This window comes from Phasianus colchicus, chromosome 1 (genome assembly GCF_987193195.1).
Source record: "Phasianus colchicus chromosome 1, bPhaCol1.hap1.1, whole genome shotgun sequence".
In the NCBI taxonomy this organism is placed as follows: Eukaryota; Metazoa; Chordata; class Aves; order Galliformes; family Phasianidae; genus Phasianus; species Phasianus colchicus.
Genome location: NC_143436.1, coordinates 15,121,461 through 15,147,177, shown reverse-complemented (window position 1 = coordinate 15,147,177; position 25,717 = coordinate 15,121,461). Strand labels below are relative to the sequence as shown.

Sequence of the window (25,717 nt, the reverse complement as noted above, 5' to 3'; positions counted from 1 at the left end):
GTGAATACATTCAGCCTTTAGGGCTATGGCCTGCCAAATCTGAGGGCTTTAAGAAGTGTAAAGTATGAGTTTTGCTTTTTTTTTTTTTTCCTAAAAAAAAAAAATAATAATAAAAGGGGAATTTATCCTTTTGCCTTAGGAATATATTACAATATTACAAAAGCTGCCCATATTGCTGTGGGTGCCCCATCCCTGCAGGCGCTCAGGGCCGGGTTGGATGGGGCCCTGGGCAGCCTGAGCTGGTGGGGGGCAGCCAGCCCATGGCAGGGGGTGGGGCTGAACAGGCTTTCAAGTTCTCTTTCAACCCAAACCATTCTGTAATTCTATGAATTCTATGAAAACGTAACAAATCCATATAGTATAGGTCAATATATTCACTAAAAAATGTATTAGAGCTGAAATAACTTTAGAATTGCTTTACTCTACAGAGCTGCTCTCCCTTCTCTCTTCAGACTCTGCCTGGTACGCGCGATGACAGCACAGGGAAATGCCTCAGACAAAGGAGGGAGCTGCTGGGCCACAGGAGAATGATTTTCATCTCCTCTTGGTGAAGGGCCATGATGACTGTGACAGCAATGAGGAGCAGGGATAAGTCCAAGGAATACAAGCAGTATTCAGAGGATGAGCAGCCCTCCATAGGTAGATACAGCACAGTTTCCTAAATAAATGCAACTCAACAGAAAGAGCAATATTTTAATGATGAAACATTGGCAATATATTCTATTATTTCCCTCAAATAAATACTTCTAAATAATGATTATTATTTTTTAACTAATAAAAATAAAATTCAAGACCAGCACATCAGTAGGGCCCTTACTCAAGGCAGAATGAAAAATCCCAGCCACACAAGAGCACAGCACAAGCAGCCCTTTGTCAAAGAACCTGAAAGGTGAGGGAACAGCACTGCCATCTCACTTCCTCAGAACCAAACCTCAGCATGCAAGGAGAATTCTAAGTCCACTCCAAAACACTGAACTTGATTTTGAATGAAAACCCATAGCTCCTCAAAGCATAAGATGTGCACATGGAGGGACCTGCCTCTGTACAGAGATGGGAGCTCTGCACAAACAGATGTCCTACAGCATTGCTGCATAACCAGAGGCAGCATGTGCATATGGGCATCCATACACATAGGCACACTGAGGCAGTAAGGCACGAGGGGTTAAATGAGTGCTTTCAGGGTGTCCTATAGGTACAGGCTGAGAAGCCAAAATGAGAACAAAACAGTGCTATGGAATCAGTATTTATGTGCTGCTAGGAGGGAAAACAGTTATGTCTGTTGGGATATTCCAAGATAACTACCCTCCCCTCCTCTTTTTTTTTTTTTTTTTTTTTAATGGCATCTACAAATTTTAAAACCCTCTGCACTACAACATAGCACTGACATAATTATTCCTCTCTGAAGACATCAACACATCTGTAAAAACAACTACATATACATAAATACCTAGAAACCAGAATAGCGATCATACCTCCATTTTTATAATACACAACCTGACAGAAGGCTTAGTCCTAAAACACAGTTACTCAAAGCCGAATTTTGCAACATTCATTGGCTCTGCAGATGATTTAACCTCTTGCCATTTTTCAGTCTGGAAAATTATTTTTATTTCACTGTAGAACAGCTTCTCAAGAAACTGGGGGAAGCGTTATAATCAAAATAAGTTGAAAACTAGAATGAAAAATTGCCTTACACTCCTTGTATCACAAGCTCTGGAGCTCCTATTTCCAGAATGAAGCATTAGAGCAGTAGCAATGGCCCTTTCCAAGCCCAGTGCCATGCACTTCCAAAGGCTGTGCAAGATTCTGCGGTTAGAATAACCTTTGAAGGAAAGTGTGGTGAAGATCCAGGCAACTATTTTTATTCTTACAAATACTTTCAAGTACTAACCCATAGTAAGTAAAAAAAAATAGGCTTAAAAAGCATGGAAGAGAGCTGCTCTCCTTTGCACACTTCAGTCCACATACATGCCATGTTTCCCAGGCAATATACACAGCTTGCTTGATCAAATTGAGACCAAAACACAAACTGTCACCTCACCTCTTCCTGGTGACTGCACAGCACAAAGCCACAAATCAGTTCTTCAAATCCAGAAGCTTAACTTGAGAACTATTATCAAATAAAGGCTCATTAAAATATTTGACAAATTGATTATTACAGTGTCATTGCACAAAAACACAAATTAAAAATACTAATTACCTCTTTAAATTGCTGAACATGAAAACTTATTCTGTGTATCTACTGAAAACGTACCTCTGCAGTACCAGGAAAACAGCAACATTTTAAATGGTCCCTGAAAACACTCAATAAACAGAGATTCTAATACACTGTTTCAGCGCTTTTACATTACTCCCAGGTTATAATTAGCATTAATTTAAAAAACATTTGTTTTCAAAGTGTTGCTACAGAGCAGCACACTGTCACATTCATGTTTTGTCATGGACATACAGCCATTCACCTCATCATGAGGTGGCAAAGTATTTAACCTGCAGTAACACAAACCTCGAGTGAGAGGCAAAGAAACCTTTCTCACTTTATCCATTAAGAAATTTCAGCTATTGTGAATTATTGATGCCGTATGTAATTACTAACACCAAAAACAAAAAGATGAAATGCCTGTCTGATGCGTTAGAGCAATGGCCCAGTGTTGTGAGACAGGCCCTCACAGCCTATTAATGGGGACGAAATGCTGCTTGGAGAGTGTATGTACTTTCTCCACCAAAGTATCTCTTCTGAGATTTGGGAAAAAAAGGAAAAAAAAAAAAAAAAAAAGAATATGTTGCTGTATTAAGTACTTGTTATCTGAAATGTGAATTCTGTTACACAGACCTACATGCTACAGAAGCACATCTTCCTTACAAACTCATCCTCATCATTATTGCTGGTGACCAGTAAATTCAGATATTACCTCATTAAAATTAATCAGTCATCTACACAGGGAAATGAAATAAAAATAAAAAATAATTGATAGTAACAACTCTGGCCCTTTGTTTTGCCAAAAGCTACAACAAGTTCATTTGCACCAGAAATTGCCCAGACTTGGACTGAAAATCTGAACCTGTGATGAAGCTCTGGCGTGGAGTCCTGGATGCCCTCACTCCCACACTACCCAGTACACCTGACAAAAATTAATGATGTTATTAAGAAGATTATGCCCATCAGAAATTATGCATTTAGAAAGAAAAAAAAAGTATGAAATTGAACCTAGAAATACCAGTGGAATAAATGGACATGAGACATCAGTCTTCCTACAACATGCTCCAGCCTATGAAAACCCAGGCCTTTCTATAGAGCCTAAATCCAAGACCCGAAGCACTGCTTTAGCTTAAACACCAACAATCCCATTTTACTTTCACCCTCTGCTTTTGTACAATTTACCAAACTCCCTATTTCTGCCTAGTGAAGTCGACTGCTGATTATTATTTTTTTTTAGAAGGCATCATCACCATCCCCTCACAACTTGTGGTACCACCCCCCTTCCCTGCCTAAGCAATTTATCCTAATCTTCAAGAAGTATCCTGCTACAGCCGTAGTATAGTTTACAACTGCCACTAAAGCCCATCTGATATCTAATGTCAGTAATGCTTTTATCTTCTTACCATCTGTACATGGCTTTTTTCCACTTGAAATTTCATGAGCTATTTTAAGAATATTATGGTTATTTGCTTTCTAACACTACAGTGTAGGCGTTTAGATCCAATTTCATGTTCTTTTCTGCTTTCTAATTTTGCTGCCTGGAGCATATTTACTAACGTATGCAAGTTCTCTGTCAGAATGGGAGAAAAACAGGTCATCCTGCCAAAGCTCCACAGCAGCCCCCAGCACCGAGGGATGGTGCTGCTCCTCTGCAGAGCCAGCAAATCAACATTTATGTCATCCGCATCTCACAAGACATGAATTACTCACACCTGTCTTCAGATCAGTATTTCTGCCAAGCTGCAAGCTAGACAGCCCAAAATTTTGCTTAAGTGACCCATTCTCCTGAATTCTTAAGTATCTGCTTCCCTTAGCTATTACACTACTGTGCTTTGGGAACTCCATTTCACAAGATTTCAACCTACTTTTTTTTTTTTTTTTAATCTCTTGACAATACTTGCAAGTTTTATTTATTACAAAGGAATGAAGTTGCAACCTTGTTGCTGGCAGTGGTTGGGGATGTTGTGGGTGCCAGTATTCTTCTCTGAGGGAGTACACCTTTGTGTGAGTTTATAATTATCTCATCTACTTTATAAGGTTTAACGACTATGAACATAACTGATTTCTTCCCGTATACATTTATACCATCTGTGTTTAATCCAATATCTCAAACTTTTGAGACTCTGGTTTTCCCACTATTAATCACGTTTTTGTGACTTTGTCACTAGATTATTACAACAAATACTATATGGGCAAATGCCATTAAAACTGTCTGAAGTTAAGATTTTATACAAAGTCAGCCTAAATGGCAGAAATCTCCACTACAAAGTACATTGATTAAAAAAAGTAATATATGAATATGTATAATCCACAACCTGCATCATCTGCTTTTTCATTTACTGGAGAATTTTAGGATTTTAAATTTCATGCTTAAGAACATTACATACTTAAGGGGAGTTTATTCATGATATTCATTCATTCACAGCTGGTCCTAACTAAAACAAATAGCTGTGTTAGTTTTCAGAGTATGAGGCAAAGCACATTTTGTTACTCAGTACAGTAGAAGAGGTGGATGGAGAGGCTTGAGACAAACCAGTGGTGTTGAGAGGCGGCCATGAAGATGCTCAGAGGGCTGGAGCACCTCTCTTATGCAGAAAGGCTGAGGGAGCCAAGTTGTTCAGCCTGGAGAAGAGAAGGCCTTATTGTGACCTTCCAGTACTTAATGAAAACTTACAAACACAAGAGAGACCAACTTTTTACACTTTGATAGAGAAAGGACAAGAGGTAATGGCTTTAAACTAAAAAAGGGGAGATTTGGTTTAGCTATTAGAAGGAAATTCTTTATTCAAAGGGTGATGAGCTGCTGGAACAAGCTGCAGATGCCCCATCCCTGGAGGTGCTCAATGCCAGGATGGATGGGGCCCTGGCAGCCTGTGCTGGGAGATGGCAGCCAGTCCACGGCAGGGACTGGGGCTGTGCAGCTTTAAGGTCCCTTCCAACGCAAACCATTCAGTGACTCCATGATGTTATTAAGAAAAAAAAAAAACCAACCTAAACTCTAAGTGTTATTGTCTGAATAGCCTGAATATTTTAATGAGAAGAATGGCACTGAGTCTGTTTCAGTAGACATATCTATACACACACATTCCTGTAGCTCTCTTTTAGTATCTAGATAAAAAATAGTCAAAAACAATGAAGAGAAGCCTCTGAGTTGTTCTGTCCTCATTCCAACCACATAAATGCCAGCTCTTCAGAAGTCTGCTGACCATAATAACGGCAGGATGGTGCCTTTTCACTTCAGCACACTGCTGAAGCACCCATCCCAGCCCATGGGCAGAGTATGTCGCCTGTCTGCTGTTCAGACACTCATTGGTTTTATAGCCTCCAAACAACACCCTCCCACTTCCAAACAAACTGGCTGCTGTCTGGCAGCCAGCAAAAATGCGTAGTGAAACAAGCACATGCGAAGTCCCAGTGTCCTCTGAGCAGCTAGGCACACATCCACCGGAGTGCCTCTACCTGATGGTAACACCTCAGCAGGCACAGGTCCCACAGATCAGTATTTCCCAGATTGGGTTTGTAGGTGTTCCTTTTGTTTTTGTAAATCCTTGAACTGCTAGGGCATAGACCTGGATAACACCAGCAATATAAAAGCTCGGGCAAAATGTTGAGATTTTAGAGGTTGAGACAAAGACTGAAAGGGGAGAAGAAAAAAATATCATTGTTCATATATGTGCAAAGCTAGATTTCTGCAAGCAGCAGTAAGGGATTATGCTGAAGCACAACCACCCTTCACTGCACTGATTTCCACACAAACCTCAGGCACCCAGGCAATGTTTGCAAGAGTAAGTCAGTGCAGACATGCAGGACAACATGCAAACATCAATCCACAGAGAAGGTGGGATTTAGACTCAGCTGTAACAAGAGCCACCCACCTCCCTGTCATCCAAAGTCTCCACCCACATCCACAAGACTACTGACAGTGCACTAAGAAGATCTCAGGCATGGTTCGGATTGACTCTGGATAGTCAAGAAAAGGGTTAAAGAAAGTCACCAAAGAATAGGTTATGGTAATATTTAAGTGACTCCACAAACTTCCACCGGTTTAACACTGAACCAGCTGCATGCTGGCCTGTTGACATTGCGCCAGCAATTCATGTGCATCATGACATTATGAAATCTGCAAGCCAACAGGAAGACTGCAGGCAGGGGCAAAAATGCATCAATAACAAGCTACCATGAGTTGCAATAAAACAAATTACTGTCCTTTCTATCGATAAAGACTCACTCAAAGGAATACCATATAGAGATGTCATCCTGACAGTTGTGTCTAAAAAGCAAAACACTTTATCTAATGTACTTCCATCACCCAGAAGCAAATGGAGTAAGGACCTTGCAACCAGCTTCTCCTGAACTGCATAGCCAGCCATCATTTCCTCTGAACTGAAAAGGTAAAGAAGAGTGGAAACCAAGGATGACCAGTTCTGTCCTTGTGGTCAGTGGTTTATGTCAGGTTCTTATTGAACAAACACAGGGCAAGTGCAATGAGCATCCTATCCTGACACTTAGATATGCTGTAATACCTCTTTTTAAAGGTTCTTTTTCCAAGGCTTGCAAATGGGAACAATTCAGAAGATTCCCAAAACACCCCAGGGTTATAGCCCAGAATATATAGAACACATAGAGAATGTGTAGACAGCTCAGTTGCTCAGCATGGAGATTTTGTGTCCTGAAACTTAGACATACTGATACCAAACTCTGCCACTGGAAGCTCTTTATAAATCTCCCTATTCTCAAGCTGCCTCTCACTCTCAAGTCAGTCCTGTGCCTTGAGGATGGAGACTTCAAAATCATGCAACTCTCTTCTCTAGAGAACAGAGAGGTCAAAGAGATCCTGCAGTTCAAACGGAGTACATGAACATGTAAATAGTTTATGTCTCTTCTGTCCCAAACCAACAGATTTGAGCAAGAGAGGTGAGGTGTGTGATATCAGTTTACCTCAGCACTTTGTTTTGTTTATGTGAAACAGGGATTATTGGTAGCCTCTGAGCAGTGCCTACAAACAGAGGGCTGTTTAAAATACAAGTATCCATCTACTGCCATTCGCTTTCTTTTAACTGCAGTACCAGCAAAAGCATTCTATGAGACAACTTGAAACTTTACATCCCACTATTCCTTATGGCTACATTACTTCAAGATAACATCCAGAGATTTCTAGTAATGGCCAGTAATTTTTCAGTTCTACTCCATTTTGCTCAATAGTTCAGGCAATGTTTGAAAAGTTGCATCTGCTGTAAGCAAACTTCAGCAACGCAACCACTTCCGCTCCCATTTCATTCTGTTCCTGGCTAGCAAAGCTTGAGAACATTGCCTCAACTGCCTTCTGTAACTATCTGTGAGATTCCTGTGTAGGGCCAACTTTCCATGACTCCTGATAACTGAGCTCTGCAGCCAGGCACACACTGATAAGTCATTGGGCAAGGAAATAACACATGGCATGAAACAGCGGTCTGCTACCAGTGGTTCAAGAAAGAACCTGAAGTGCTCCCAGTTTGCGTAGCAAAATTCCAATCGATAATGAAGTCACTGCCTGAAAATCTACTACAACCAGTTGAAATGAAATGTATGTGGTCATGACCCAAAGATTCCACCCCTCCAGACCCATCCAAAAAGTCAACATATGCTTCTTCACATTGTCTACTTACAGCTACCCACTTGGGGTGAGAAACAGGCAGTAAACAAGGAAATATACAGAAAAAGGGAAATATACAGAAACAGGGAAAGCAAGAGATGCAACTGACTATCTGGAGTCCCGCTCTGACACAAGTCATTAAAGAGAAAAATTACTCTGCTTTGGGGACATGAAAGAAACTTTACACTCCAGTGAAGTGCTTCTTGTTCTGTCAGTGTACTCCCCAACTCCACTGCCCTTCAAATAAATGTGTACAGTGGGTAAATAGCAAAAGTCAAGACTCTGCATCAGAAAGGGAGACACAAAAACTGAGGGATGAATTTGCTTGACTGGTTACACATCAGATCAGCAACACACACCTCTGGAAAAAAAAACAAAAGTACCCCCTAGGCAATGCTATGCTCCAGGGCAAGCACTGACAGCTCTTCTCTTGAATCTAAGCCAATGTGCGTACAAGCATGCCAAAAAGCAGGTAAAAAGCCTGACTCTGACCTAGTGATCTGAGTATTCCAGTATCCACAAAGAAGAAAGGTCAGAGCTGCTGTTTCAGATTACTGAAAGTATGTACTACCATGAAAATGAAAAGGAAAAAAAAAAATACACTTCCTATAAATTATTTTTTAACTAACATTTTTTCCTCTTTTTCTTTTTTAGTAAACATGGACTGCTTCATAAAGTTTCTGAAATAAAATTATGAAAATGAGCTTCCTTTAAAGTTAAAAGTAGTGCTGTTTCTATGTTGTCAGCATCCACGTTCAGTTATTAGAAGTGAATATCATAGAATGGCTTGGTTTGGAAGGGACCACAAGGATCGCCAAGTTCCAACCCCCTGTCACAGGCAGGGTTGGCAACCACTAGGTCAAGTATTAGATCAGATTGCCCAGGGCCCCATCCAGCCTGATCTTAGACACCTCCAGGGATGGGACATCCACAACCACTCTGAGCAGCCTGTTCCAGCATCTCACCACTTCCTCAGCAAAAAAACTTTCCCCTGAAATCTAATCTAGATCTCCTTTCCTTTAGTTTAACACCATTCTGCCTTGTCCTCTCACTATCTGCTGTTGTAGAAAGTTGATTTCCCTCACGTTTACAAACTCCCTTTAAATACTGAAAGGCCACAATGAGGTTTTCCCACAGCATTCTGTTTTCCAGTCTGAACAAACTCAGCTCCTTCAGCCTACCTTCACAACAGAGGTGCTCCAGCCCCTGAATCATCTTTATGACTCTCCTCTGAACCCTCTCCAAAAGCTCCACATCTTTCCTGTGTTGCAGGCCCCAGACATGGACTCAGTGCTCCAAATGGGGCCTTGCATGGGTTGAATAGAAGTACTACTGCTACTTTTCCTTTTTAAAATTATTTTGGAAGGAAGAAATAAAACAAAAAGTAATATTGAATTATTAAAAAAAAATAAAAACAAGGACAACTTAAGAAAAAACAAAACAACCAAAACCAAACAGAAATGAGACAAATTTGTTCACCCTTACTATATTAAATGTCTATACGTATTAAAGGTCTGAAAGTGACATCAATGTTAAGACCAACCAGAAGAATATACTGTTTAATATATTTTTCTGTAATGGTTTTACAGCAGAAATAACCAGAAATTGTGTCTCATAAAAAACTGGGTAAACAACCACATGTTTGTTTGCTCCAGCTGAGAACGGCTGCTGGAGTGTATCTGCCTGAGGCCATCTCCAGCACTTCCCAATCCCACAGCAGCACAAATGACACGTCCCTTCTGGGACAGCTGCTGGCCCAGCAAGAATTCTGTTAATTTGGGAATATTCTCTCCAGTAGACAGCAATATTATAGCTTCCAGTGCCCTTACTGGCACTTTCCCATGATAAAGTCTGGAAAATTGCAGGCTGGCCAGATGTAATCTATGCAAGACATTGGCAAAATTTACTACAGCTTCTCACAGTTTTGTTACTGCTTTTATAGGCAACCTTTGTAGCCTAAACACGTGGTGTGGAGCTAGTTTTTAATACTTGAGTATTTTATGGAATCTTAAGTTTTCAGCTTGACTATTTGGAAGTTGTTCTGGGGGGGAGGGAGAGAGGGTGGGAAGAAGCTAGGAAAAACAGAAAACTTTTGGGAAAGGTAAAGGGAATGAAAAGGCAGCATTTTGGGAGGTTTTTTTTGTTTTTTCTTGTTGTTGTTTTGTTTTGTTTTAATTGAGGACACCTACTATCTTAAAGTCACATAGGCTTCATATGCTTGCAAGAATTATTCTGGTATTCCAGTGCAAGCTACTCAAAGGTACACAGCAAGTCTGTTACACAGATTGTTATACAGATTTAACACAACTTATCTCCTCTCTCACAGCCTTACTTTTAACTGCTGGATCCTTCTTCTTCTTCATAGGATGGTTATCTACGGATGAGATTAGAAGGGACCAAACCTTACCTTTCAGACCAAATTTGTTTATCTAGTGGATTTCATCTGGAGCCACAGAGTAATTAAATACATAGTCACTCTGAAAGCAATGTCTCCTATTTATTTCTATGGAAACTGTAAGAGTTCCACACCTTCGCTTCATATACATCCCATGTCAGACATCACTCTGCCAGCCTGCCCTTCTGCTGCCTCTGTCACACAGCAACAAAATGTAATGGAGCAGTGGCAAGAAGGTTCAGCCTCTACAGCCACCACACCAACATCTGCTTCTGATGTTAGAAGCAAACTTCATAAAAAAGGAGGCATTACTTCTGGAGCAGGCTTCATAAAATTCTGTTGTTTATTTCCAAAGTTTCTCTTATGATTGGTGAAATATTATCCTCAGTTACTATACTGCGTCATATAAATGCATTTTTAAATGAGAATATAACTAACTTCTCACAGCCTAGGAGCTTCATCAAGTTGGTCTGTAAAAATAGACACATGCATTTTCTACAGTATATGGTTTCATACGCCCTGCACGTATTTCTGTGCTAAAACCTTACAAATTTGTGAAAGTATTACAGACAAAAGCTATCTAAATTTACATTCAGGCCAATAATTCTGATTAACACATCTATTCCAAGGTTCCAGAGCCAAATTCATATTTTTGATACTAAAGCAAAAGGTCACTTGGAAATCAACCATTTCCTTAAAATATGGAGGAGCTGACCACTAGAAATGGCATATATATTATTTTAAAAACTCAAACAATTACCAATAAAAAATTTCTCAGGCTGAAAATTATAACTAAACATGTTTCCTTTCAATACATTCATAAAAAAGGGACAGCTTTATTTGCACCACTGAGTTTCAGTTCTCACCCTACTTGGAATTTATAGGAGTTTTCAACTACAATCTAGAAGATTTCAACTTACTTTTCACTTCTTAAAGTACAATCCATTCTATGCGTTTAATCCCCCAATACATAAACACTCAAATCAACGTCAAATTTAAACTGCACTCAGAGAAACTACCTTTATCAAACACCCTACTATAGAATCCATAGTATACAGCTTGTGTAAGAAAAAGGAGGAGTTTTATTTTAATAATGTTAAAAATTGTAAAAAAAAAAAAAACCCTCTAGGACAGTCTAAATTCATTCTTTCATCTAAAAAGAAAAAAAAAAAAAAAAAGTAATTCTACAGCTCTATAAACTATTTGTCCTGGAACGCAGAACACAAGTTAAACAATGTGAGTTCCTAGCCAGAAATAAATATAAAGTAGAGTTTCCGGCATGAATGCGTAAATCTTCTTGGCTCTGCATTTACATTTTCAAAACAGTGCTTGTGTTTACATTCTGACCTTTGTATCTTTTCCAAATTCAAACAAAACAAAATCACAAAGAAATACTTTTATTCAGCAACGACCAGACTCATCTTCTTCTCTGAGCAAAGGTTACAGTAACATCTAAGAACTATAAGTGTAATAGCACTCAAGTTTCTACTCTATTTAGGAAGAAAGATTGCCCTTCCACAAAAACAGACATGTCCATTTTAATTAGTTTCAGCACAAACCATTTAAACGCTAGAAACAAGCAAATGTCATTTCATTTTGCAAATGACAGACCAACTTACAATAAAGCAATTAATAAGGGCTACTGCAGAAACTGCTGTTATTAATCAGTGTCAGTAATAACTACCCAATTCAAGAAAACTGCTTCCTGCTTGATTTCTTCAGCCTTAGTTCACAGAAAAGTTTACACTATGATGCTATCCATTTGCTTCTTCCTGTTATCTTCTGAACCTGCTGGACAATTTCAATTAAATTTAACACTGAGGAAAGTCCCAAAGAAAAGAACACCCTGCCAATTTGTGAACACTAACAGTTGCCACCAGAATGCTACACAAACTCAGAATTGGTCAGACTTGTTTGGCATGTCAGCCAGCTAATCAGTACCAGACAGCTCTGAACGGCAGCGTGGGATGGCTCTGAGCCAGGTATTAAGGTGCTGTCCTGAACTGCACACTGTAAGTTACCTCTAGGTGTGTGTTTCCTAAATAACCTAAACATTGCAGCTGTACGTACACATGGATGTAATACACTAGCTTGCTCTTTATGTGGTGATTTAAAGAAACAATGGTTACGTGCCAGTTTGTATGGTTAGTGTCCTGCAGCCAGACTTACAATTTCTGAACAAGCAGCTGTGTATCGCGTTCAGCAAATAAAACATCAAAATTTAAAAAATAAAAGTTCTGAGGAGGAGTTTGCAATAAACGCTGAGGTTGAGATATCAGATGGTAAAGTATTGATCTCCACTACACCCACAAATGGTAATTCCTTTCTCAGAAGTAAAACACGTCTTAGAAATAGCACAGAAAAATCCAGGCAGCTGAGAAGAAGTGAATGAAACCAATCCTGTTTCCCGTCTGCTGAATTCCCTGCTCCTGCAGCAGGGCTGGGAGCTCAGGGGCCTCCAGCACCCCCCGGGTGGACAGCTCCAGGTCTCAACCCAAGGGGAGCAAAGGCCTCCCCAAAGAAGCCCTGGTGCTGCCATCTCCCAGCTGAAGGGAGAGTGAATCGCCCACTGCCTTAGGGAGAAGCTCCATCAGACTCATTAGCCCACAGGACTGAAAGACATTCCTCCCTGTAATTCATTTGTATGCACTGTTTTGATTTTCTCAGGGATTCACGCTCTGCGGTAGTACAAGTCTTCCAGAATCAGAAGTAAAAACATTTTTCTAACTTAAGAAGTGTGCTCCAGTAAGCACCCAAGGGGGCACACCAAAGTACAATGAGCTGCATACAAGATATTGTAACTTGCCTCTTAGGAAAGGCCTGTACAATGACCTCAGCTCAACTTACCCCTCCACTGTCCTCCATTACCTGGTGACACATCTATAATGACAGCAAGCATCAGAACTGCAAATCTCACCCTGCTTCCTTCGGACTGAGAAATGTGATCACACACAATTCTTTGTGATTTATCTTCCATTACTGTCAAGGAAAACTGCAAATAAGCCTTTATTTCAAAACAAGGAGAACTGATGTTGGCCACTAATTCAGTTTCAGTTTAAAAAGCAGGTCAAGTAATCTTATTTTCCATATTGCAAAAAGGAAAAGAAGGAAAACAATACTTCATGTACTCTAACTGCAAGAAAAGGTGAAAAACAGGAGTGTTGCTGTATTCTACTATCTCTTACTAGAGTTTGTTTCTTTTTCCCTCTCCTCCCAATTAGTGCACCAGAAGGTCCTTTCAGTAAAAAAAAAAAAAAAAAAAAAAAAAAAAAAGATGGCTGAGACAAATGAAGTAGGTCGCAGCCCACTGTTTTATTCTTATGCTTCCCATAACCTCATCAGAAAAAAAAAAAAGTAATCTACGGTGGAAATAGATCAGTGGCATCCAATTTTGGCATTAACGTGAATGTAAGTTTTTCTAGCAGTAGTTCACTTCTCTCTTGAGGAAGAGACAGTCCAAAAACTACCCAAAAACACAGTCACAGAAGAGGACATACTAGTACTACCTGCTTGCTTGCATGGAAAATATTCCTTTTTCTCAGAAGCTCAAACTGTTCACTGACTGAGATTTCCCAAGATCCTGAGACTTCCAGGTCTCTGTGCACACCCCAAAGGCTGCACTTTTGGCAAAAGCAGTGATTGAAACAATGGAGCCATAGAAAGCAAGAAATTGTTTTCTTTCAGTTCTTAACTTTCTGAAACCATAACCTGAAATAATCACAGATAGACCAGGTTCATATGCCAATATACTCCACACGGGCAACAGAATAGCACCCACTTAAAACAGCAGCTCCATTTTGTGTTATAGGGAAGGAAAAACAGAAGAACAAAATACTTCTCCTTGTAAGACGGGTAATGGAAATGAATCTGTCTACTCCCACCTTAGCTGCAAGCAGTAGCTCATTCCAGTAGAAGGACTAAATTGATAGATTAGGAAGGGAGGCACGCAGATAAATACTGAAGATAAATTTTCCAGAGAATTAAAGTTTCCAATATACAAGAATAAATAGTCATCTATCTACTTTCAGTACAATTTTTTAATCCATATATTAGCCATTCAATAATATTTCCTGTAGATTGAAGCATAAAGTAAAAAGAAGTCAGTCTATATTTAAATTACTTCACAAATGCTTAAATAATGTAGTGGTAAAGGCTAGATGAGTATTTCTGGTGTTTTGAATACCTATTAAAAAGCAATAGAGATGAACAGATTATCAGCTCAACAATGGCTTTCAGGTAAAGATGCCCAAATGCAACTCAGAGCTCAAAGGTATTGAATGAAATGGCTGTAAACAGAAAGTGGTATGTATTAAAAAGAGTGAAGGGGGGCGGGAAAAGAAGAAAAAAAATCCAGAACCAAAGAGAAAATGATCTGTAGCCCTAAATAGTACTAAAGAGACACATGAAGAAGCAGATCTGTAAAGGTATCTAGATCCTAATCCCTCAACTTCAACAGAAACTAGGAAAAGGAAAAAGATATATATATATCTACAGTCCCTCTATTTTTTTTAATAATGGGATATTACTGAGAATCTACTTTTTTTTTTTTTTAAACCTGTTCATGATCAAGAAATGGTTTTATATGGACATATTTTCTGTTGTTCTAATAATAGATATATCTGTAGTAAACTTTGTATTTTTTATGGCTATAACTGCGACGAGTATCACAGTGTTTTGAAAGAGAACAAGAAATCTCTGGATAATTCTAGCTCTGAATTAGACAAAGTTTTTTGTCATTATACTTCCTCACCTCTGTTAATCCAGGAATAGAGGTTTAATGTTGTTACTAGATTGCAGACATTCATGCAAATTAATGTCAAAAATCTCAAAAACAAATGTCTTGATCAATCCATATTTCATGTTACATTCATCAGTACTTTTCACCGAAGGTGATTACTGCCATAATCACGGTGTTCCTTAATCATCAATGAAAAACTGTTGTGACTGCAGGGAGGATCTGAAAGGGAACAGGGTCAGTGGTGAAAGTAATAGCAAACAAATCAGGAGGACAAGATCACTGCAATGACAACACTTACTGATGTGTGGAATCATAGAAAAAAGGCCACAATACTCTCACCAGCACTTCAGATGAAATTATTCCATACACTGCAACAGTTTCAAACTTTATAATGCACTGCACTCGATTGTGTGTTTCACACTACCATTACAAACCCATTACATCAGTAAAATCAGAATGGGAAAAAGCACTAAACCTTGCAGCCCGTGCAGTCAACAGGTCTGAATGTCTACGCTGACTTCCACCTTGTATCCATCCCGACAGCGAAGATTCTGTACATCTTTTATTTATAGTATACTGAAGCTTTGCAAGGAATGTTTTGTTTCCAGTGCTGGGCAAGGCTTCGTTTCTTCCTGTCTGGTATGCATTACAGCAGACATGTCATGTTAAAAAATTACACCATGAAGAGACTACTAGTATTTATAAGACCACATTTTACAGCTGCATCAGGAAGGGTCAATGCAGTTAAGAAGATCTTTGTAAAAGCAGGATGGTCTCTGGAACAACTCTGAGCAGGAAACGTTACTTGTTCTCCTTTTGGAATCTATTTTATACCACAATTTTCTTGACTCTCCATTAAATAAATCTTCTCACATTTACCAATTGACCCTTTTACCCCAGCTTAGCAACAAACATTTTAGTCAAATAACTGGAACACTATGTCTCAGAAAGCTATTCTTGTTAGCCTTTATGCCCTAAGCTCTCAGCTTCAAATTCTCGCTCTGATTACTTTTTTGTATTTTTTTTTTTACATTAATATCATTAAGCAGAGCAATTTAAGAGACAAACACAAAAGCGAAAAACACTTTCCGTTGTTAGGACTTGTTTTGTACCACTCAACCTTCCATCAACTTGAGTTACGGTACAAAATAAGACAAGGCTGAATAAATTTAAATCTGGATTCTTCTATTGTTTCACTCATTACTGTTTCCTCACTTTACTTGTGGTCTGTTAATCACTTTTCAAGCAGATGCCATCAGGGTGCCTCATAAGACAAGGATGGAAGCTGTGGCAGGGCTGCTGCTCAGCACACTCTGTGGAGCCGTGCCTACAACCTGCAGTTTACCTCCCACCCACTTCAGGCACCTTTGCCTGGCTACACCTGCCTTCATTTCAAACCTCCCACTTCTTTGTGCAGCATGGTATCAATGAAAATGCCAAACTAAGCATCTGACAGACACTGGACATTTGATTAACATCAGATTTTTGACGTGGCCCTGAAACCATACATCCAGCTTACTTGCTAGATCAGTTTATGTCTGAACTTATATATTAAACTCCCTAGCGACTGCAAACAGAAATTCTGTGTGAGTACTTCTTTTATTTTTATCATGAGATGCACGAAAGCTCACAACAGAGCTCCAAGAATTTTAAAATTAAAAAAAAAAAAAAGAATTTATTTACAAACATGAAGCCTTTCTTCGAACAAAAAAAAAAAAAGTAATAAAACTGGTCAATTAGAAAAGTAAAAAAAGTAAGAGTGAAGAGGGAACGGCCAGGAACAAGCAATCTAGCTAAACATTTCATTGAGCACTATGACTGAACACTAATCCATATGACAAAAATGTATTCTATAAAGAAAAAAATGAAGTTTGTAATTACTAGTCAGGATCAAAATTGACAATAAGGACTTGGTTTCAGTTCCATGAAGTAAACAAGTTATCATTCCTATCCAGTAAGTAAAAGGGTTCAACCCTGAAAGGGGAGGGGCTGCCAGTACAAAATCTCTACACAAACCTATCTGGAATCAACCTCTCCATCACTGAACGTCAAGAAAATAAATAAATGTATATATTTTCTTTAGAGTTATTGCAAGACTGTAAGACTACTATTAATACCATAGCCCACATTCACAGTAGGAATACCTACTTATAGCTGTGCATTCTTTAAAAAAAAAAAAAACCACCACATTTACCAGGCACACAGCAACTCATGCACACATGGATTTTATAGGGTTTTATGCACCCATAACCATGTAACAACCTAAAATATAAAAAAGTCCATGTATTCATTATTTATATTAAATAATACCTGTGTGGGAATAAATAAATAACACTCCTTCTTCTAACTCACGTATGTGAGGCCCTACTCTAGAAGTAGAGAGATCTTTTTCAAACAGATCTTCTTCCACAATGTTTTCCCCCTCCTTCATTCACCATACTATAATCACTCACCTTTAAAAGCACCAAACTTCTCTGTAATTGTACTCACTCAAAGCTCCAATGAAAAGCTCAAACTTGCTGGAGGAATAGTTATTCCCCGGCATAAAAGACAAAGCTTGATCAAGCCCTGTGCATGTCCCTGTTTGTTGCAGGGGAGTTGGACTAGATGACCTTCAGAGGTCCCTTTCAACCCTAAGGATTCTACGATAAACTAAAACTAAAGGTCAGTGTGTTTTAAATTTGCACTTTTGCTTCTCAAAAATGCATGTACAAGGCAACTACAATTTCAATAAGAAAAATTCAGGATATGTTTGGGGTGTATATATGACGACAGCAGTTATACCTGGGTAAAGAGAAGTGAATGTTCCTTTGCTTGCAAGTGCTCTCTTTTCTCTTCTTCCCCTTACTTCACTTCCACCGTTTCTCTTTCCTCTTGTTTTTAGCTTTCCATTTTCCTTACCACACACTGATTCCTCTTTTGCCTGTGTGTCCTGCCTTCCACCTTGCCTTCCCATTTCTTTCATTACTGTCCTGACAAATGAGATTTCCAAACCTGGAGGTCATCTTTGATACAGGAAGAACAGAAATGGGGCAGCTGCCTGTACCTTGATTAATTTGTATTTTGTGACCTAGATGTGAGATTTCCAAACCATATGCTCTAGATTTACAGGAGCAGCTAAGGCCAATGAGTCTGTAGAGATTTCACCATTTAAGGTAGATTTCCCTCAAACTGGGAGTTCTCCCCGGACAGCATTGGAGAACAGAATGCAATACTTTTGCATAACAGACTGGGGATAAATCCTGAGATCTATATGTATTAAACCAAGCTTAACTTATCGACAGGTAGATGAAGTACCTGTCTGTGCAGGTTATAAACATTAAGTCATCTCATTGCTTTTCTATAACTTCAACAGGAGAACATTCATAGAATGGCTTAGATTGTAGGGGACCTTAAAGATCACCCTGCCCCCACCAGCTCAGGCTGCCCAGGGCCCCATCCAACCCGGCCCTGAGCGCCTGCAGGGATGGGGCACCCACAGCTCTATGGGCAGCTGTGCCAGGGCCTCACTGCCCTCTGAGTAAAGAATGTCTTCCTCACATCTAACCTGAATCTTCCCTCTTTTAGCATAAAGTCATTCTCCCTTGTCCTAGCAACACTCTAAAAATTGGTACTTCCTTAGTGCCCACAGATACATGTTTATTCTCGTCACTTAAAATAAAACACAATCAATTTCTCCATTCATCCAAAAGCATATGGGGAGCAAAGAGTAAGCTCTCTTTGGAAAACCAAACCGATGTCAGTGACTGACACAAAGCTCCGGGATGACTCCTGAAAAAGCCAGTTTTCCTTTGGAGCAGATATGATAGGTGCAAGAAACCGAGTGGTGCTGCGTAGATGTAGTGCTGACACTGTTTATACCTTATAATGTAATCATTTCAAACTCACGCCAACAAAACTTTGTGTCTTTCCACACTTCCTGAGTTAATACTGTTCCCTTTCTGAGAGGAGCAGTCAGCCAAAGTCGGCTTCAAGTTGTTTTCTTTGGCAAAAAAAGAATATGAAGATAAATTGAAACGTTGGTACAGTTCAATTCTGTCCATGTGTTTTTGGATTTTTTCCTGCTTCTTCTAAACGTACAAACATTAACAAAACAACAGCCAGTAAATACACCAGTGCTCACACGCTTTTGTTTTGAGCAGGGACATGGAGATACTTTTCAGTGGAGGCTGCTATCATTTCAACTAAATTCTTATTAAAAATATTTATTTTAAAAAGCTGTTATAACAAAAGCACGCTGCTCATCTGCAATTACATGCATACACACAAACCAGGTGGAGCCACGTGTCCTACTACTGATCTGCTAAATGCTTCCCATTACAAGATCACATTTCCAGTTGCTTACAATTTTGTCAAACTAAGTTTTTGGATTGCAATTCTCCCAGGCAAAAAAAAACCACCTGGGTCAGATTAAGGGGGGGGAAAATAATACATACATACATACGTATGTGTGTGTATATGTACACACACACATATACACACATATATATACACATATATATATGTATTATTTTATAATATATTTGTATATAAAAAAAAATTTATATATTTATATATATATATATATATTTTTTTTTTTTTTTTGAGGATTAAACTGCCAACTTGCTCAGGCTTGCTTTGTGAAATAACTATTGGCAGGAAGTAAATGTTTCAGTTTGCTCCTGTCAAAAATAACAGGAAGTATTATCTCAAGATGCTCTATCATACAGATTTCGAGCAAGGAATCAAAGCTCTGTGCTTTTGTGACCCTGTGCACTGGGTCAGAGCAGCCAGTTGCCATCTCCTGACTGCCACAGCCAATGGAAACAGCAAGGCACCATCTGCTGCAACACAAATTCTTTTCCTTCTTTCATTTTTGGATGCTATCTGCACCCCAAATGTCTATTCTGAATGGACATACGCTGTGCTCTGAACCACACCAGAAACAACATGGAGACATCCAAGGAAGTATAACCTAAAACTTCATCAGTGAGTATGCCAGCAGCACCCATGCTCACACACTTCTGACAGAGACCCGCCTGTAACTGGAAACTCATCTCCTCTAAATTGCATCCCCAGTAATCTTGGGTCTGACTTTTCCTTACAGACAAATAGGTATCTCTTGTATTGCTATATTTCTGCTGTAGGAGAACAGAAAAGATTAAAACATCACTCCTGAAGTTGGCTAAGCAAGCTTAGATAGCAACAGTTTCAGCCACCACCCACAGTAACTCAGATTTTAACTTGAAAATACACATTTTTAAGAAATTCACATCTTTCTACGTGGTCCGTGACTTAATAACATCCTAATACAACCCATATGGTCCACCACTAAATAATATTCTAGTACAACCTACACATTTTTATATTGCCTACTTGCTCTTATCAGTATCTACCTGCTATCTCTGCACATCAGACCTGGAGGAAGGCTACGAGCTGTTAAATGTTTTCAGGTTTTATTTAATTTCAGGAAAAAAAACAGCAAGTAAGGTTAGCAGTTCTGATGAAATCCCACATATCACCTCAATCCAGCACTGACGCATGCAAAGTTTTCCTCAATGCTCTGGCTTCCACAATTTCAATATTATTTCAAAAACATGTATAAACATTATGGATGTAGAACAATTCAAACTCAATAAAGAAACTAACAGAACAGACAAGTCCCTAATGCTGATACTGTAAGCTACAATACTTAGGTTTTACTTAATCGGTGGTATCTTTATATTACCAGAGGGTAAACTGGAGAAGTACTCCTGCATTTTATAGTGTGAGCTTTCAGGGAAGGAACTCAAAACCACTGACACACCAATAGAATGTCATGGGGAAGGAGAGGGAGGGACAGCTGAAGTATTTTCCACTTAAAGTACATTACTATCCAAGGAAGAGCATCACCGTAAAACAAAAGGTAACACAGGCTATCTGACAGCAAATGGAACACCCAACGCAGCAGACATAAGGAACAACAGCATATATATATATTTATATATTTATAAAAGTGAATATATTATATAGATTATTATATATTTATGAAAGTGACTTCCAAATTAAGCAGTGTGTTCAGAAAGGGATAATATGAATATCCTGAACTTAAACAATGGCATTTCGGAGGTCACGTTAACTCCAGGTGCCAATTCAGAACTATACCACCAATATAACAAAGTTCTCCTCAACAAAACTGCTTTTAAATCAAATCACATCAAGCAGAGCGGGGAACTGACCTGACAGGCACAGAGGACCTGAATATGGTTGAATTTGTGGATCATGTTTGACTCCTGAACCTGAGGACAGTATTTTTTTTTTTTTTAAACAGCTTATGCCTCAGCTTGTCATTTGTAAAATGGAATACTGCTTAAGTACCTTCCAAAATGCATTTCAAGGACAAAATTCATACTGACAGAGTTCAACTGCACCATTTGTATTTAGAAACAAGCATTGTGGAGGGGGGAAAGAAAGACAGACAGACAGACAGAAAGACAGCAGCAATTACAGCAAACTCTTAGCAACATCCTGTTTGAAATGGCAAATTAAGGAATATTGCCAACATAACATTTCAAGCACTGCCTCCACGAGAAAAGATGCTGCCACCAGGACTGAGCTCCTCCCCAGTTTATTTCCTATAAACTTTTCAAACTTGTTTTCTTCTGCTGCATAAAAGCAGTACAGAAATAGGACAAACTGACTACACAGGACCAGTCTGACTATTCATGAAAGCAAAAGAAAAAAAAAAGCCAAAAAAGAAAATAAAGGTTGATCCTCTAACTTTCTAACTTACACTCAAGAATTGCTTCTTACAGAAGCTGAAAAGCATAAAAGAAGAATACTTCTAAATTGCTATTTAAACCCTTAAACAATGATTTAAGTACAAGGTTTTATACCTCCAGTTATTAACAAAAGGCTGAATGCATAGTTATGTCACCTTAGCAGCATATGTATTCAGAGCAAGCATACAACTGGAATTTAAAATATACACTACTGCAGAATGTGTCCATACACAGGATTAGTAATCCTTGACTATAAATTACTCCTTAATTCACCTTCCAAATAGTTTCACAAATACTTCAGGTTTGGTGACTTTTCATGACCGATTACTCCAACTGGCACGAATTACAAGCCACGATATAATTAAACATTCAAAATACATTCGGCTTAAAAAATGTGATATTTTAAATATTTTTTGTCCAAATGCAGAAAACAAAGAAGTCAAACTAAGTCAATCTTAGACGTCCCTTAATGAGAAAGCAAGATCACAGCAGAATGACTATCAGGAAAATCTTGATTGCGAGCATTCCCTGCACTCTGAAAGCCCCTTAAAGCACCCTGCAAACTTCTATGTACGTAGCACATACAGGCCATTAAGGTCAGGCTCTATTTCTGCACTTCCAGGTTTCCATTCACCAATGAATAAGAATCTGCTCAGTGTCACAGAACTCACGTCTGAAAACTATGCCTGGTGTTAAGGAATTACAGTATTAATTTTATTCTTCCACATTATCACCATTTCATTTTCAAAACAGAGCACATTTCCAGATTTCTACCCATCTCACAGACAATGCAGTCAGCATTAGAGTTCAACATTACCATGTCAATCAGGAAACCCTGTTTGACAGATTCAAATTCCCACTGAACACACACAGCACAGCCGCAGAGAACAGACAAAAAGAATGCTGCCCATCTCACAGCACAGCACAAAGCATTTTAAAAACTTACCCAACACTTAACCATCTACATTTTTTTTTTTCCCGATGAAGTGCACTCGTTATTTTAAAGACCGCACTGGTGCTCCCCTAGAAAGCAGCTGGCTTCTGCACTCCGCCAGGCAGGGCTGCCCCCTGCACAGCCTGGGGCGATCCGATGGGGCAGACTTCGACTCCACAAGCAGGGCACGCCGTCCCCTCGGCCCAACCCTTCCTTCCACCATCCTCCTCGCCACACAAAGGCCACGTGCTGGGTGCCCTTCAGACAGCCGTGTCCCGGCCCTGGTCTCACTCCATCGTGCCCATCGATGGCGTCTACCCGGGACCCATCTGCCCCAGGAAGGTGCACGCAGGTGTCGCCCTGCAAGGAAGGTGGGATGCTGCATACCCTCCCTGCCACCCCGGCAGCTCTGTCAGCCCCGAGGCCCTCCTGCGTACAGAACTGACTTTTCAGAAGACATCAGGTTTCGAATAGTGTTTTACTCCAAGAAACGCGCTAACCGAACGTGTGAATGCAGCGCCTCGCCCATCAGAGGTGCTCTCTGAGCTAACGACAGCGTGCTACCGGACTAACGAGAAAACGCCGATTTTCTCTTCTACAAGAGGAACGGCACGGAACGCCCCTAGGAGAACGCCTTCACTGGGCGTACCGCAGGCCCGCAATTAGCGAACGGCCGCGGCAATGAGGAACGATCGCCGCGCACCTGAACAAAGGGCACGGCCCCGCGGCCGGAGTCGGGCCCCGGGAGGCGGCACCCCCGGCCCGGAGCGGGCTCTGCCGGCACCGCACGGCTGCGGGGCTGCCGCTCCCCGGCGGCGTTCCGTTACGAGGACAATGCGCGTCTCCCGGCACCCGGCGCACGCTCTTCTCCTCCCGCCCCGGGCCGCCCCGCACCCGGCGGACCCCTCCCCGGGCCCCGGCGGCGCTCACCCGGGAACCGCTGCTCCTCGTCCTCGCCGCTCTCCGAGTCGGTCTGCATGGGCTCCTCGGCGAAGTTGACCCCGCGGGCGTCGGCGGGGGCCCGGCGCGGCGCTTGGCCCCGGTCATGGCCGGGCGCCGGGGTGCCCGCCCGGCGGCCGCTCGCATCCTTCTCCTTCGCCGCCGCCTTGGCCGCCGCCGCCTCCTCCTTGAGGCGCCCGAAGTACTGGAGGGCGAACTCCAGCAGGTCCGCGGGCTGGCTCCGCAGCACCTCCACCGTGAAGCCCTGCAGCAGCTCCGTCAGCCCCGCCGGGATGGAGATGCTCATGCCGGGGCCGGCCGGGACGGGGGGGGGGGAACAGGGGAAGGGGAGAGGCGGGGGCCGGGGGTCCGCGGCCGGGGTCGAGGCAGCGCCCGGCGGGTGCCCCTGGGCGGCGCAGGTGGGAGCGAGCGGGGGGCGGATCCGCGCTGCCGCCCGCGGCTCGTGGCAGGCGGCCGCAGCCTCTCTCTCCGCTTCGCCTCACACCCGACGCGGCGGCGGCAGCGGCAGCCCCGTCCGTGACTGAAACCTCCCCGCCCCCGCCGCCTCCTCCCCCCGCGCCGGGGGAACCTCGCACACATGTGACCCGGGAAACCATGACAACCTCCCGCCGGGGACTGCGGCCCGCAGCGCGCCCCCCCCCCACCCAGCGCTATCGGGAGGAGCGGGCGGGCGGCGGGGTGCGGCGCTGCGCTCGGGCTCCGGTCCCGCCAGGGGGGTTCCGCCGTCCCTGCGGTATTTCGCTGCTCGATGCCGTTGTGGTTTTTTTGTGGGCCATAGGCAACCATAAAGAGATCCCCGCATCTCTCGTATGCGTAGATACGCCATACGTTCATAGTCGCATAATTTAGGAAGCGCGGTGTCAGAAAATGCCTCCGGTCAGCTGACTGCCTCAAGGCCCACGAACACCACATCTAGAGAAAGAAACAACTGGAAAAAACAAAAGTTCCGTTTCAGCGTTGCCGCCCGGTGCCGTGAGCAGGTGCTGCTGTCGCTGCCGTGCGCTCAGGGCTGCAGGCAGTGCCCGCGGGCCCGCTTTGGCATAGAGCTCTGCTGAACGCTCCTCTGAAAGTCAGGTCCTGGGAAGGCGTGAAAACCGGTTTGTAATCACCTCAGTATGTTGGGATTATAGAAACACGGAATCACTAAGGTTGGAAAGACACTACAGTCATCTAGTCCAACCGTCAGCCCATCCCCACCACGTCCACTGCACCAGGTCCCTCAGTGCCACATCAACATGGTTCTTAAACACCTCCAGGGCCAGTGACTCACCCGCCTCCCTGGGCAGCCTGTGCCAGTGCCTCACTACTCTTTCTTAGAAGAAATTGTTCCTAATATCCAACCTGAACTGGTGCAACTTGAGGCCATTTCCTCTCGCCCTATCACCGTTACATGGGAGCAGAGGCCAACACCCACCTCCTCAAAACCACCTTTCAGGCCGTTGTAGAGAGCAGTAAGATCTTCCCTGAGCCTCCTCTTCTTCAGACTGACCCATCCCAGTTCCCTCAGCTGCTCCTCCACCAGACCTGTGCTCCCTATCCTTCACGGCTTTGTTGCCCTTCTCTGGACACACTCCATGGCCTCGATGTCCTTCTTGTAGCGAGGGGCCCACAGCCGAACGCAGAAATTTCTGTCAGCCCTGGATTTGTGTGCAAAGTGAATCAACGGCCCAAAGGTCCAAGCTCAGGACTGCTCTGCTGTTTGGAAATTGATTTTACTGACCACTCACCATTATTTCAGCCGCCCTGAAATATACTTCAAAGGGACTCTGGGTGAGAAAAGTTGTCAAAAATCGTTTGTCTTAGCAAGGAGATACTGAATGATGTGGCTTCAGCAAGTAATGGCAAGAAAATGCAGCAATCTATGATGCTTTTTTCATCCAAACTATGACCTCAAAGCCGTTTTTAATTGGATGCACTACCAAATGAAGCCACAGCTCTCTGTGGAAGCATTTTTCCAGTTGCACCTGGTTCACGAATTGGACATCATGAGCTTGGCAAACCAGTACAGTGAGTGATCTGTGTGTAGGGGTGACACCACTGCTCTACAGCAGGTGAAAGACACCTCTACCAACAGAGCTATAGGACACTGTTCAGCAGTGTCTTGTGGCTTGCTTTCTCTCT

General features: G+C 41.7%; 1 protein-coding gene across 1 annotated transcript in view; it reads right to left on the bottom strand.

The window, feature by feature from the left end:
• The window catches only part of PRKAR2B (protein kinase cAMP-dependent type II regulatory subunit beta), an 81,367-nt gene extending 56,797 nt beyond the window's left edge, over positions 1 to 24,570 (bottom strand). The window contains exon 1 of the mRNA XM_031598545.2: positions 23,567 to 24,570. Within this exon, the coding sequence (XP_031454405.1) occupies positions 23,567 to 23,882 (316 nt within the window). The 5' untranslated portion in view covers positions 23,883 to 24,570. The remainder of the gene's footprint in view (positions 1 to 23,566) is intronic.
• Between the last annotated feature and the right edge of the window lie 1,147 nt (positions 24,571 to 25,717).